The following is a 13,584-nucleotide window of genomic DNA, read 5'->3' as shown; positions in this document are numbered from 1 at the left end:
GACTTTGAATTCAATTATTCTGGACACATCACTACTGGTGATGTGTCATATTCATGCTGCCATAGCCATATTTTTGCTCCATGTTTCTCTTACTCTTATGCCTGAGGTAAAGCAATTATATTGTTCATTCACATAAGTAACTGAAGCACAAAACCACTCGTCCCTGGGTGGGCTCGAACCACCAACCTTTCGGTTAACAGCCGAACGCGCTAACCGATTGCGCCACAGAGACTCATGTGCTGTGAAGTTGGGGGGGTGTGGCCTCGATATTCTACCCCCACCCACCTGTTTTTGATATTTAAATGTAGAAAAGTATTTTATTTTAGTGGTGGCCATGTAGGACAGATATTCACCAGCTATTTATTTATCATCTCTCTACAATCTATACAATGGGGATAATGCATTTAATGTAATTACTTTGTCCCTACTCTGCCCCTTTACCTTAATCTTTTTAATCCGAGTTGCAACTGTGATGGTGATGCAACTGTCATGGCACTGTCTGACATTATACTGAAAACTTTTTGCTCCTTTTCCTTCCCCTCTACCTTTGTCTAGCATCAATACCATGACCTGAATGACTAAGAAGCTTGTCTCTACTAAGTATGTAAGTATCTTGTCTCTATTAATGAACACTAGCACCGACTCACACTAGCAAGCCAGCACAATGTCAAGGAGACGGACTCCTCACTTAAGTCTAGTGCCCTTTAAGTTTTCCACTGACCCAGCAGAAACGGATGTTACGTTATACATGGTTTACTTAAAGTCAGAGTGGGCAAAACAGAAACTGTTTGCCCTTTAAACGCATTGAACAATTAAAACATGAATACATGTACCTTGACCTGAAAGGTCCTATATCACTTCAGAAAACACAGATTTATCACCCAGGCGTATTACCTGGTTCTTTAAATACAAAGCGTCCCTGGGTGGGCTCGAACCACCAACCTTTCGGTTAACAGCCGAACGCGCTAACCGATTGCGCCACAGAGACTGCCCTGTTTTGAAATTAAGTGGGTGTGATCTCGATCTTCTATCCTCACCCACCCGTATTTGCGCGTGAAAGAAAGGTTTATGTCGCAGAAGTTCGTGTCTTGGTTCAATTCACATGATGCTCGCAACGATGAGCCTAGGTACCCTCTAACGAGCTAACGAGTCCACTTGAGGAAGCCCAGTAGGCACCACCCAAGATGTTCCACCAACGTGGTTTCGACTGCTCCCAGGGGTACCGCCCACTAGATGGGAAAGGGATGAGTTTAAATGTTTGGGCTTTCCAACCAGCCTCTCTAGAACTTGCACAGACATACCTAGGAAGGGAGGAAGAAAAGATTCTCGTCCCTGGGTGGGCTCGAACCACCAACCTTTCGGTTAACAGCCGAACGCGCTAACCGATTGCGCCACAGAGACAAGGTCGCTGCAGGCACCATGGTTCAGGTTCTTTGTCTGTGTGCTCTGCAGCAGGAGGGGGAGGGTATATGTGTGAGGGAGAGACCTGCCAGCTCCCTCCCCCACTATGATGTGGGGGGAAGGATTCTTTACAGCCCGGCTAGCTCAGTCGGTAGAGCATGAGACTCTTAATCTCAGGGTCGTGGGTTCGAGCCCCACGTTGGGCGCATAACTTTTCTCTTTCTTTCAGACAGTCCTGACATTCACACATCCACGCAGAGATGAGTTTAGGAGCATCTGCAAAAGTTTTTTTTATTGTATGATTCCACACGGAACAGGGCCCCAGAGTGAACAAATTTAAAAACGTCACCCTTGTGTTTCTCTGTCTACAACCGATGCCGATATATAGCCCCACCTCGGCTTAAACCCGCATGCGCTAACCTGCCAATATAATTGAGACTATACCGCGTTTATGAAAAACCTGAGTGCACCGTCCCTGGGTGGGCTCGAACCACCAACCTTTCGGTTAACAGCCGAACGCGCTAACCGATTGCGCCACAGAGACAGCTCTGGTTGGGCTTTGAGGGGGCGTGGCCTCATAAATCAATCCCCACCCACCTACATTCGCTAGTGCTAGACTTCGAGAAGACGAGATTGTATTTCTTTACAATGAGTGTGTACATCCGCTTACAAGGACTAAGAACCAAAGTGGTTACGATTGCTCCCAGGGGTACTGCCCATGGGGTCTCTGTGGCGCAATCGGTTAGCGCGTTCGGCTGTTAACCGAAAGGTTGGTGGTTCGAGCCCACCCAGGGACGACTGTTTTGTCTTAAGCCATTGCCTGAAAAACCCAGAGCTGACACGGCCATTGGATACTCACTTGGGGCTATGGGGGAGGGGTAGATGCAGAGGCAGGAAGGAGAGGGAGGGTGAAGCTGCTTTTATGTATAATTTCATAACAACATTGTCAAAAGACCAACAGTTCCTTTGAGCATGGTAAGATACAATGGACAGGGGGAAAAAAAAAAACTCGTCCCTGGGTGGGCTCGAACCACCAACCTTTCGGTTAACAGCCGAACGCGCTAACCGATTGCGCCACAGAGACAAGGTTGCTGCAAGCTGCACTGTTCAGTTCTTTGTCTGTGTGCTCCATAGCATGGGGGACGCCAAGGCCTGCATGCTTGCAGTGACAAATTATGTGGGGGATGGGTGTTTTACAGCTCAGCTAGCTCTGTAAGCAGAGCATGAGCACGCCAGCACATGGTCAAGGACAGGGTCTCTTTATTTTAGTCTAATGCCCCCTAAATTTCCAGTAACTCAGCATGAACTAATATAATATGTTACTCATAATTTAAAAAAAAAAAAAAAAACACTGCGCCCAACGTGGGGCTCGAACCCACGACCCTGAGATTAAGAGTCTCATGCTCTACCGACTGAGCTAGCCGGGCTGTTGCTCTAATGCATGAAAAAATAGGAGTGTTGAGTCTACTGTGACCATGGTCCTACACCTCATTGGTGTGGGAGCAGTGCTATCACAATTGCATACCAACTATCCAGTCATGTGGTCTCTGTGGCGCAATCGGTTAGCGCGTTCGGCTGTTAACCGAAAGGTTGGTGGTTCGAGCCCACCCAGGGACGACTGTATTTTTCACAGATATGAAAGGATGGACATTAAATTATGAACTCAAATCAGACTAAGATGTAATACAGAGATTTCGTGTTTTAGCCCATGACATTGTTTTGTAGTAATTTTGAAAACACATGTGCCTGATAAACCTGTTTGGAATACTGCCTACACCTGGATGAAAAGACAAACAAACATAAGTCCTAAATGATAATAACAGTAAAAGATCAGGGCTGACTGCTGCTGGTTCATTCCAAAAAAATCAAGAAATTTCTGACATCAAGGTGTCCAAGAAATTTATGAAATGTCAGGACTGTCTGAAAGAAAGAGAAAAGTCATGCGCCCAACGTGGGGCTCGAACCCACGACCCTGAGATTAAGAGTCTCATGCTCTACCGACTGAGCTAGCCGGGCTACTGATGAAAACGTTGAAAGAGGAGTTTATAATGAAACCAAAATCTGCTAACTAACAACAGCAATCAACTCTGCAAGGAAGCCGTAAAAACATGACTTTCACTAGTTAATAATGAGATCTGATGGGATATTTTAGTGAAATAATAAACCACAGTCTACTGACACATATATAGTTCCCTGAATAGCTAATAAATAGCATACAGTGGTAACAAACTATTGGAAAGTATTACTTACTGTCAACTTTGTCTTCATCGATTCCAAAACCAGGATCATGTCTACAAAAGTAAAAAAGAAGAGAGCCAAGAAAATGATTTGCCATGTCAGAAAGTATCTTGAATTTATATATATATATTTTTAAAAAAAAAAATAGTACCTTGATGCAAGGTCAAGATGATGAGCGCCATGTGCAAACTGCACTACTTTTGACAACTCACTCCACATCGATGGACATTTAGCTAGTGCTAATACCCCAGCCATTAACGCTAATTAAGTCAGTGTTTTATGCTAATGCAGGCGTTTTCATTAGCATTTCACTCACCAGATACATGTCCCGCAGTAATTATTCTTAAATTAACAATTGTATTTTACCCAACCAACACTTTCTTTGTTGTTGCAGTTTAATCGGAATAAATTAATCAGATTATATATAAGTCACATTTTTACCGTGAAGACGGGCTTGACATTAGCTAGCTGTCCGGTTTAATAGTGCTGGGTGTCTCCAGTTGCGCATCAAATAAATAAAATAAAGCTTCGTTGAAATACTGTATATGAACTGAACAACGTTTTAACAAAGTTTAACTTATCCATCGAAGTGCGACAGAACTCGGACCAAAAGCCGCTAAATTGCGTTTTTTTTTTTTTTTTTTTGAGGTTAGGGGTCATCTCAGGGCAGGGGGAGGGGTGTGCTGCTGTGTAAAAAAAAAAAAAAAAAAAAAAAGACTAAAGTACAAGTTCTCATTATGCACAAAAATTGTCCCTTTAATTTTTTTTTTTTTTTTACTGTTAAACATTGTGTTTTGGATTAATGTTGCTGGAACATTAGTGTGTATGCTGCATTTTACTACCATACTTGTTTAAAGTTGTGCTAAATACATCATACTGTGCACAAGCACCACTAGATGGCGCCACTTAATTACAACGAGGCACGGTGGCTGGAGCTGGAGCGCGAGGTCAGCTGCTGTTTCACCCCCAGCTTCGGTCCTCACTGCTCAGCTGCCCAGAGTGAGGAGAAGCGGTGTTCAGGTGTTTCGGTCGACCGGCGGAGATTTTATTACACTCGGCCACCTTTGTAAAAAAAAAAAAAACTCGGACTGTAAGCGGTAGAAGGGGTGCCCCGTCCAAACCACGTGATCAAATGCGGAAATTGTAGAGAAAGTGCAGCGGAGAAAAGAGGGGAGTGGAGGGTCTGGTGTCCGTTTGTGTTTTGAGCTGCTGGTGCTTCCACTTGCTGCTCCAAACTGGTCCTCCACACACACTCACAGACGGACACGGTTTCTGCTGTCTCTACAGGCACACGATCGACTCTCACCTGTCGTGAATGAAGTGAGGTAAGATTTGCTTGACAAAGAAAACAAAAGAAATTTTGATTTTACGTTTCGCAACTTTTTAGGGAAATTACTAACACCTAGCAAGGACGGGGTCATCTGTCAGGACAGATAGCTAACATGTCCATTTATATTTATGTCCCCCGGCTGTTCCTGCTGTGCACATTGTAGGCATTGTTAATGTTAATAAAATAGCGTTTAGTTTATATTTTTATCAAGTGGTGGAAAGTTACTAAACACCATCACCCAAGTGGTGTACTTCAGTACGATATTTCCATTTTATGGTACTTTATACTTCACTACATTTCAGATGGAAATGTCGTAACACTATATTTGACTCCTTTATGAAATTTTTTACAAAACAATTTATGTAATGTTAAAGGTTATGCTGCCCAGTTAAGTAATTAAAATTAGTCCACCCTTACCAGCTGTAACATTAAAGTTATAATCGAAGAGTGTAACATACATAATTCTGAAATAGGTACTTTTATTTTTGGTACTTTAAGTACACTCACTTGTCAGTTTGTTAGATACACATTAGATAATGCAGTCTAATTCAAAAGTTGGGCAGTAAATCCTTCCTTCATGAAGGTTATAATGTCCAGTTTATACTGAAACTGTTTGATAGAGGTGCTGATTCAAATGTGTGGCCATTTTGGAGGCTGTTGTCTGTTTGTCCAGGTACCTAATCCTAAAAAAGTGCCAACTGAGTGTGTGTTTTGATGCTAACACTTAGCTGCACATTTACTCAAGTAAAAGTCTTAATGCAGGACTTTTGTTTGTTATTGAGACTGTGTTAAAACATCTGAGTACTTCTTCCACCACTATGATATCTCGGTCTGTATCTCAGTTCAGTCAAAACTCAACATAATTAATGAATTTAAAGGCTGTTCTTTAAGACTCCATCAGTTTTAGTTTGAGGTACCAAAAAAAAACTGTCAGTGTGTTCTATGTACTTTGTGGATGTAGAGAGGTAATGGTGTAGTAAAGCATTGTGTCATCAGAGTTCAGCCGTGTAAATGGAGCAGATAATGCTGTTGATAATACAGTGCTGTTTATTTTAGTGTGTATACATGCATGGCACGGTGTTCTGTGCAGTGCAACTATTGACTGTTTTCACTTTTAATTAATTGGCTTATTATTTCCTTACTTAAGTGTTTGGTCTATAAGATGCCAGCAAATAGTGAAAAATGGCCCAAGTTTACCACATTCAGACTGCTTGTTTTGCCTGACCGACAGACTAAACTCAGGATATTTACTATCAGAGCGGATGAGGAAAGACAGGAAAATATTTACATTAGAGAAGAGGCAGCCAGTGAATTATTTGACTATAAAATTGTTGCTGATAAATTTTCAGTTGATCCACTTATTAATTAATTGCAGAGTTGTTTCAGCCCACAGCTTATTGACTTGTACAAACCACTGCACATGGTTTACTCTGCAGTGAAGTACTGCTTACTTTATAGCGACAGTTATGTGTCCTGTCTCTCCCTGTGTGTGTTGCACATGGAGGGAGGCAAATCACTTTCCAAAAATAACGGGAATAAATTCAAAGCAGGAGACGAGTACCTGTTGTTGCTCTCTGTGGCATCTGCAATTTTAATTTGACAACTGTGGCACAGAGCAGAGGGAGAGCTATTGGTAACAAAGCCTGGCTGGGCTTCTGATTTAAAGAGGCGGTCATGCATGTAAATTAAGTTCAGTGCTCACAACCTTTTAAGGTTACTGTAGGAGGAACAGCTCTGTACAGCAGTGGCCCAATCAATGATTTATGCTGCTACGTTTTGATTATTAAGTTGTTCATATATACACATCTGTGTGCTAGATTATCTCTGACCTCACATATTACATTTGTGCTTTTGGGTCCCACCTGTCCCGGTTGACATTGCCAACGCGTCCTCTATGTCACACCATGTTTCCATGGTCACACATAAAATTCAACAGCCCAGTAACTTCACACTGCACTACCTGGTACTTTTCCCAAGTGTTGTGGTGCCTGATTCACAGGAACCACTCGTCTTTTATTTCACGCAGCCTTCAGCAGCTCTGCTTTAGAGCCCTCACTGGATTTCAGAGACCTGGGAACACCATGACATTAGAACAGTCAAGTCCAACAGCGCAAGAAACACAAAACAGTCAGGTCACAGGTTGTAAACAAGTGAACCTGTACAGCCAGATTATCTGAAACCTTATATTTGGAGGTGAAACTGAAAATAAATGCACCATGATGTCTGTAATATTTCCTCATTGTAGAAGCAAACTGTGTGCATGGTGCTCAAATATTGGAACAAAGCAGTCTCTCTGAAAACTGTAATGGATATTTACTTAAAAAATGATTGGGTAATAATCTTCACCATTGTTTTCTCTTCCTGAGAAACTAATCAGGGTTTTGTATAAAACCTGTCTGAGTGTCTGACTGCTTGTGTGTCCTGCCCTGTTGGACTCCTTTTTAATGGTGTTACTGCAGTCCCAGGTCTCAGCATTTCACTTCTTGAGGACAGTCTGATCATTGCCAATAGCATGGACTGTCACGACTATGAAAATAACAGCTTAAGACGTACTTTACGTGTCACACCGCTGCTCTCACAGCTGGGTGGTGTGTACATTTGATTCCCATCAGTGGTTTTACTAATCATAGCGACCTATTTAGGCGCTCAAAACAGCGCTGATATTTCACACTGCTAAAAGTGGACCATCTTCTGATTCCAGAGTATTCTCAGTGGATGTGACATTGTAAGTTTTCTGTTTCATGATGTGACACGCTTCCTTTCCGTGTTGCAGTAAGAAAAGCGAGGACTCTGACACTGATCTTCGTCCGTTTCGTCTTTGTCCCAAGCCTTGGCTAAACTAAAAAGAAGGAAGTACAAACCACAAGAGTTTCTTGGGGTCACTGGCCTCACAGATGTGAGTGTTTCCTGTTCGAAAATGTGTATTATTACAATTACACAGAAATACTTCCCATTAAAATGAATCACATGAATTCTAAGAACAAGGTCTAGACTTGGCACGTTTGCTAGTTTTGAAGAGGGAACATTTCCAAGGACCAGCAGCATCTGATTTTTGTCCAAATTGGAATAAGATTGCCTTTCAAGCATGGACAAAAAGAAATGTAGGTAACTGGCTATATACACGAGCATCATCTGTTAAGCTTGGCATAAAGAGTGAGAGAAAGCATCTTTCAGTCAGTTGCTGGCTGCTTTGCCTCTAAATGGAAAACAAAAAGTCAAAAGTCACCTTATTTCAGAGACTATATATTCGCAGTCACCAAGCAGGAACCAGCACAACTGTGTTTGGAAGCCAGTGCAAAAAAATTCACCTGGTTTTGACTATTATGTAAAGTCACAGCTTTAGAGAAAGTTGTCCGACTGAGCATGTGTGTTAATGTTGTATAACGGCAGTAATGCCTGAAAACAAGGCTGCTCCCTTGAGTGTTATCGCAGCAGTAGATTAAATAGACCTGCTCGCTGTCACTTTCACTTATGTGCTGCCAGTACCTTGTTATTATGCTCTATAGTGCATACCAACATACGGTGTATTTTTTTATACTTCCATATTTACATTAAGCACCTCCGAGAGATGTAATGAACGATCTCCATCTGTGCGAAGCCCACGAACAGCAGGTTCAGCCCCTTGCTAATCCTCTTAGACGGTTTTGTTGTTTTCCTTTAATTGAAGTCTCTGTCGGGAGTCTCTGGTGTTCCTGGCTTGACGAGTACAGCACAGCTGTGCTCTCAGCTGAAATACAGACTAACCTGGGGTCGTGGATTTAGAAAGAAAAACACCCTGGAAAACTTACTGTGGCGAGCGATTGTTTCCCCATTTTAGTTCTCTATCATGTACAACCTTTAGCTTCCTCCTTATCTTCACATGCTCCTCTGTTGATCTAATCATTGCCTGTTGTTTTCTGTCTCTCTCTCCTGTTATCTGTTGCTAAATGCATCTCTCTCATGGTCTTCTCAATCCTAATTTGTTTTGCAGGGTCGTTCTGAGGTCAGACGGCTGAGATGACAAGGCTGTGACAGCGTGTGTCCAAGTGTGTCTGTACTGGACCAATTCCTGTGACATGGCCGCTGCTAAGAAGAGTGAGTTTTTATTATTCTGTTCACTGCTTGTTGTAATTACTGCGATGTTCGCTAACTTTTTCATATTTAAATCTTCTTCTCATAAGCCCTTCAGTAGCAGTAAGTCGTGTAGTGATTTTCCGCAGCTTTGGGAAACAGTAGAAACCATTTGAGGCAGACACGATGAACAGCACTTAATATTCAGCCAAGGCAAAACCTGGATCAAAATTTATGTGTCTCAGCATCAAGTGGTCTGTGTTTGTGGTTTAAAGTTCGAGTGAATAATTCAGCCCTGTGCCTCTGGGCTGAAAAATTAGTTGCATAAATGTATTTTAGAAGAAGTGAGGCAGGTCAGGAGAAAGTCCTGACCATTGATCCCAGAAAGGAAACCAATCCACTGCTAAACCCACTGCTAAATCCAGATCTGATTTCCCACAGGCCCTACTCAGTTTCAGTTCTCTCCTTTTAATTCTTCCGTCCCTTTCCCTCACATTTGATTTGAAAGTTTAGAATTAAAAACACTTTATCCACAATATGATTTTTTTTTTGCTAGCAATGATTTACAAAAAGGAATGCACATTTTACAGGTGCATATAATACAGGATATCACATATAGTTCGAGCTACATTGTAGTGCATGGGATGGATTACTTCCATTACATATAAGCCCTTTTACCCAGCCAGGAAGTGATCATAACGTTGGAAGCTCTATCATTTAATCTGTTGTAGGTGAATTAGATTTCTTAATCTTTGTCCTGCATTCAGTGTTTCTTAGAAGGGATTTACTGTTGCAACGAAAGGAAAAAAAAAAACAGTGACAAATTCTTCGGTATAGTTTATTGTGATAGAAAACCCCAAATTAACCTTTTCACCAGCGAGACAGCCTGGAGGCATTCCAGGAAGGTTAATCAATTAAATTTAAATTCAAAATCAATGTTTTTTCTCACGTAGGTGGTCTTGGGGAAAAGGGTGTGAGTGGTGGCGAAACAATGTCAGCAGCTTTGTGAGAGGGTTTTCGGGGAGGCAAGCAAAATTTACTTCCTCAAAAGAAGCAATGTCTCAATAAAAAAAACACTAGAAACAAGACTGACAAAGGCCTGAGAGAGAGCTGTAAAGGATTCGTTCCTGTTTATATTACCTCCATGAATAACCTGGTGGAGTATGGATGCTTGTTGTCTTCAAGGACCACTCTGAAGGCCTTTGTTCTTTTTGATAAGGTCACTGAATGAAGGCCGATGCAGAGGGAGCCTCTGCTCTGACTTTCTGTTGATGGCATTTTGCAAAATGTATTTTTCATGTGTGATGGACTGAAATGTCACAGGAAGGAATGTGTTGCCACCTTGGGGAAAATGAAAATATTTTATATATAAGTGCTCAGGAACTTTGAGTAGCACATTAGAATTGTGTGGCTTTAAAGTCAAATATGGATAAATTTCCTCGGTGTGAACGTTTAAAGCATTTTGAAAACAGACTTATAGTCGTCAGCTCTCGTACAGCAAATGTGGTCATAGGACTTCGGCTTAGCAGCACAGTGAAGAAACTAAGGCTGCAAATAATGAATATTTTCATTGTTGATTAATCTGCAAGAAGCAGTTGTAAAGAGAGGAGATGCAGAAAGAGAAGCGCAGATGAAGACAGAGGCTGGTGAGCAGTAGAGTCCCAGGTGTGTTTGTTTATTGATGTCCTCATCAGCCATAGAAGCTTTTGATTTGCCGTGGGAGGAGAGGCAACTTGTGTTAATCAAAACAAGAAGTAAACCTGCAAAACATGCCGGCCGTGCTGCTGTTTAGGAAAACCAATCACATGGTGCAGGCGATGGTGTGTTAGCGAGGAGTGAAAAAGTTCAGATGTCCAGTGTGCAAAGGCTGCGTTGATCCAAACCAAACGTGGTGCTTCTTTCTGGTCCTACACCTGCACAAACATGCAGATTTTGATTTTATTTCAGAGAATTCAGAGCAAAGAAGCCTGATAGACTGACAGAACGCTGTAATATTCAGCAGAGCAGAGGCAGATACACTGACAGATAGATTAGCAGAGGGTCAGAAGCAGATAGGGATTAATCTGAAATAAGCCAGTTCAGCAGGGCGTGCATGTGTGTGTGCGCACATGCATCTGTCTGGTTATAGGTCTGCAGCTGCTGAGAGGGTAAGTGTGGGTGTGTGTGCCCCTGCTCCCTCTTCGTCTGGGATTATAAAACCCATCTAAAAGGCCACAGAGCTCAGTATTGTGATAATGAGCCTGACACAGCGGCTTGGCCCAGAGCTCTGCCGCTCCTGTGATAATGTTGGTGTGATCTCAAAATAATGCCGTAAATCGCTCCAGTGGCAGATACGATTTTCTTGTGTGCACATTTTTTTCATCGTTTTACATCATGTCAGCAAGAATCATATTTATTGCTCATGTCTTGAGGTGACAAGTTGAGTTTTTGCTCATGTTAAATGCTGTTGAGGCTGAGCCAAGAGGATTCCTGAGGACAGGACAGGATAGGACAGGACAGGACAGGACAGGACAGGACAGGACAGGACAGGACAGGACAGGACAGGACGAGTAGAGCTGTAGAAGTCGCTGCAGTGTGCAACTCAGTGAGTGACAAACTTGAACATTGCTGCTGCTCACATTCCTAGTGTGGGCGGAATTACTTTGGATGTACAGGCATGAAACTCTCGCAGTTTAATCTTCAATACAGAAGATGAGAAACTTATAAAAACAAACATACAAGACTATAAAAAACTACTACTGTACTACAGTGTGAAAGCATGTCATTATTAAGCCTCTTGTGTGCCAAGTGAATGTAATTACAGTCATGGAGCCCTGTTATATGAACTCCTAGGCTTCATGCAATAAGCCTCTTATAGTGGGAGTAGTAACTTCAAATAACAGGTCCCATCACGTGATTAGATCATTAACTTAAAGCTTTAAGTCCTCATATGGAGAGTCTTTATTCTCTAGAAGGGAAAAAACACACCCTTCTGCTGTATATTCCTACAGAATACTTTCACTGTTCTGTGATGTTTAATATAACATCTCATGGTCTGTGATTCAGAAGGATAGTACAAGGTGTTCTGCATTATCAAACAGTGAACAGCATTCCTCGATTCCACTTTCCAATTTCTGCATAGTGATCCTTCACATATGGAACATGACGTAACTTCTGAACTCATTATTGTGACCCACATTGCTGATAGCAAGGATTTCTAATCTGTAATATGAGTCTGAATAAAAGTTTAATGGAACTCTGCCCAAGTGGGACAGTAATGGCCTGTGCTACATGTAAGGCAAGGACATAAGCCAGTACATGAATTCGGTTAAAAGGGTTGGAGCAGTTATGCAGCATAGGATTGTCTCTTTAATATTAACCACAATGTATTTGGAACACACAGACACTGGGATGTGATTAGCTTTAATCTAATGTGACCTGTTTTGCATCCGTCCATAGATTTTTCTTCATGCTTTCCAAGTCAGAATAAGATATGTTCAAGTACAGCTCCTGAGTACACGTGCTGTTGGTTTGGAATAAAAAGTCCATTATGTTTTCTTGGTTTTATCCTCAAGATATAGATTACATTATTACCAGGCTCTGCTCTGTTAACTTAATAATTAATACAGATGGCACCAACTACACCAAATGGTGGCTTATCGTGGCTTGGCAGAGAAAGTCAGATATTTCCTCCTCTGACAAGAGTCTTATATTTGGCTTAAAGGAGTATTTTCTGGTCCAGATATGGAGGGGAATAAAGTCTCTGCTAAAAAATGTTTAAAAAAAAAGAAAAGAATTGAAAGAATAAAATCTGTTTCAGCTGTCAGGTTTGCTGGAACACCTGATTAAAGTTTAAACTGGAGCAAAACACTTCAACCTACTCTCACTCATTTTTCTGCAACAAGCTGTAAACACAGCGCTGACATAATTTCACTGTATAAAGTAGTTTTGCTGAATGAAACATCAAACAGTTTCTATTTGTGTATCCAGGAGATGCAAAGCAACATTAGCATTTATTTGAAGTTGTGTTTCTGACCACGTGGCAAATTTAAATTCAATGTTCAGTCGCCATTTATAGCAAAAGGAAGGCAGAGGAGCTTTTATGGAATTGAAATCCTCAGCTGTAAAGGTCGCACTAAATTAATAAGGTAGATTATAGATACCTGTGCAGTGTAGTGGTGAAAATGCCTTGTGTTTTCTCTGTCCTGTGAGACTGGATATAAATACATCTGAGCCAGGGAAGCAGGAACAAAACACCTAGGTGTGAAGTTAAATAGTGTGTTTTTATTTCAGAAGGTGGTTGGGTATCTGTCCCCTGTTGTCACGCAGTATTTGAGTTGGCAGTCAGTAATACTGGCTACAAAACAAAGCTAAAGCGAGTTGGTCACACTGCTGATTTGAGCACCTTTGAAGTTCTGAATAAATTGAGGATAATTGGAAAGATGGTAATAAACAACATAGTGATGATGGATATGGTAATCTCTGAGTCAAACACACACACTACAACAGCACTTTTCCAAAGAGTTTCTATGAGAAATGGCATTCAAATTAAAATGATGGATACGTCCCAGCGGCTCTACAAGGAC

At 41.6% G+C, this 13,584-nt stretch overlaps 1 protein-coding gene and 10 non-coding genes across 14 annotated transcripts in view; 4 read left to right on the top strand and 7 right to left on the bottom strand.

Moving 5' to 3' along the window:
• Positions 1 to 158: 158 nt before the first annotated feature.
• Positions 159 to 232, bottom strand: trnan-guu. The gene has a single exon. It is a non-coding gene; the product is annotated as a tRNA-Asn (tRNA).
• A 682-nt stretch (positions 233 to 914) lies between these two features.
• trnan-guu lies at positions 915 to 988 on the bottom strand. Its single transcript has one exon. It is a non-coding gene; the product is annotated as a tRNA-Asn (tRNA).
• Positions 989 to 1,327: 339 nt separating this feature from the next.
• On the bottom strand, positions 1,328 to 1,401 carry trnan-guu. Its single transcript has one exon. It is a non-coding gene; the product is annotated as a tRNA-Asn (tRNA).
• Positions 1,402 to 1,534: 133 nt separating this feature from the next.
• On the top strand, positions 1,535 to 1,607 carry trnak-cuu. Its single transcript has one exon. It is a non-coding gene; the product is annotated as a tRNA-Lys (tRNA).
• A 264-nt stretch (positions 1,608 to 1,871) lies between these two features.
• On the bottom strand, positions 1,872 to 1,945 carry trnan-guu. Its single transcript has one exon. It is a non-coding gene; the product is annotated as a tRNA-Asn (tRNA).
• Positions 1,946 to 2,124: 179 nt separating this feature from the next.
• Positions 2,125 to 2,198, top strand: trnan-guu. Its single transcript has one exon. It is a non-coding gene; the product is annotated as a tRNA-Asn (tRNA).
• A 213-nt stretch (positions 2,199 to 2,411) lies between these two features.
• Positions 2,412 to 2,485, bottom strand: trnan-guu. The gene has a single exon. It is a non-coding gene; the product is annotated as a tRNA-Asn (tRNA).
• A 270-nt stretch (positions 2,486 to 2,755) lies between these two features.
• On the bottom strand, positions 2,756 to 2,828 carry trnak-cuu. Its single transcript has one exon. It is a non-coding gene; the product is annotated as a tRNA-Lys (tRNA).
• Positions 2,829 to 2,944: 116 nt separating this feature from the next.
• trnan-guu lies at positions 2,945 to 3,018 on the top strand. The gene has a single exon. It is a non-coding gene; the product is annotated as a tRNA-Asn (tRNA).
• Positions 3,019 to 3,344: 326 nt separating this feature from the next.
• On the bottom strand, positions 3,345 to 3,417 carry trnak-cuu. The gene has a single exon. It is a non-coding gene; the product is annotated as a tRNA-Lys (tRNA).
• A 1,218-nt stretch (positions 3,418 to 4,635) lies between these two features.
• c23h20orf27 (chromosome 23 C20orf27 homolog) overlaps positions 4,636 to 13,584 on the top strand; it is a 39,634-nt gene continuing 30,685 nt past the window's right edge. For 3 of the 4 annotated variants that reach the window (XR_005893148.1, XR_005893147.1, XM_041031200.1), the window contains exons 1-2: positions 4,636 to 4,964; positions 8,940 to 9,043. Coding sequence is in view for 2 of the 4 variants with exons in the window: in XM_041031200.1 (XP_040887134.1) it covers positions 9,025 to 9,043 (19 nt within the window). In the remaining 2 variants the exon portion in view is untranslated. Of the gene's footprint in view, positions 4,965 to 7,742; positions 7,866 to 8,939; positions 9,044 to 13,584 lie in introns of all 4 variants that reach the window. The other variant, XM_041031201.1, reaches the window with a different exon arrangement.

This window comes from Toxotes jaculatrix, chromosome 23 (genome assembly GCF_017976425.1).
Source record: "Toxotes jaculatrix isolate fToxJac2 chromosome 23, fToxJac2.pri, whole genome shotgun sequence".
In the NCBI taxonomy this organism is placed as follows: Eukaryota; Metazoa; Chordata; class Actinopteri; family Toxotidae; genus Toxotes; species Toxotes jaculatrix.
The sequence above is the reverse complement of the archived record's forward strand: the minus strand, read 5'-3'. Positions and strand labels throughout refer to the sequence as shown.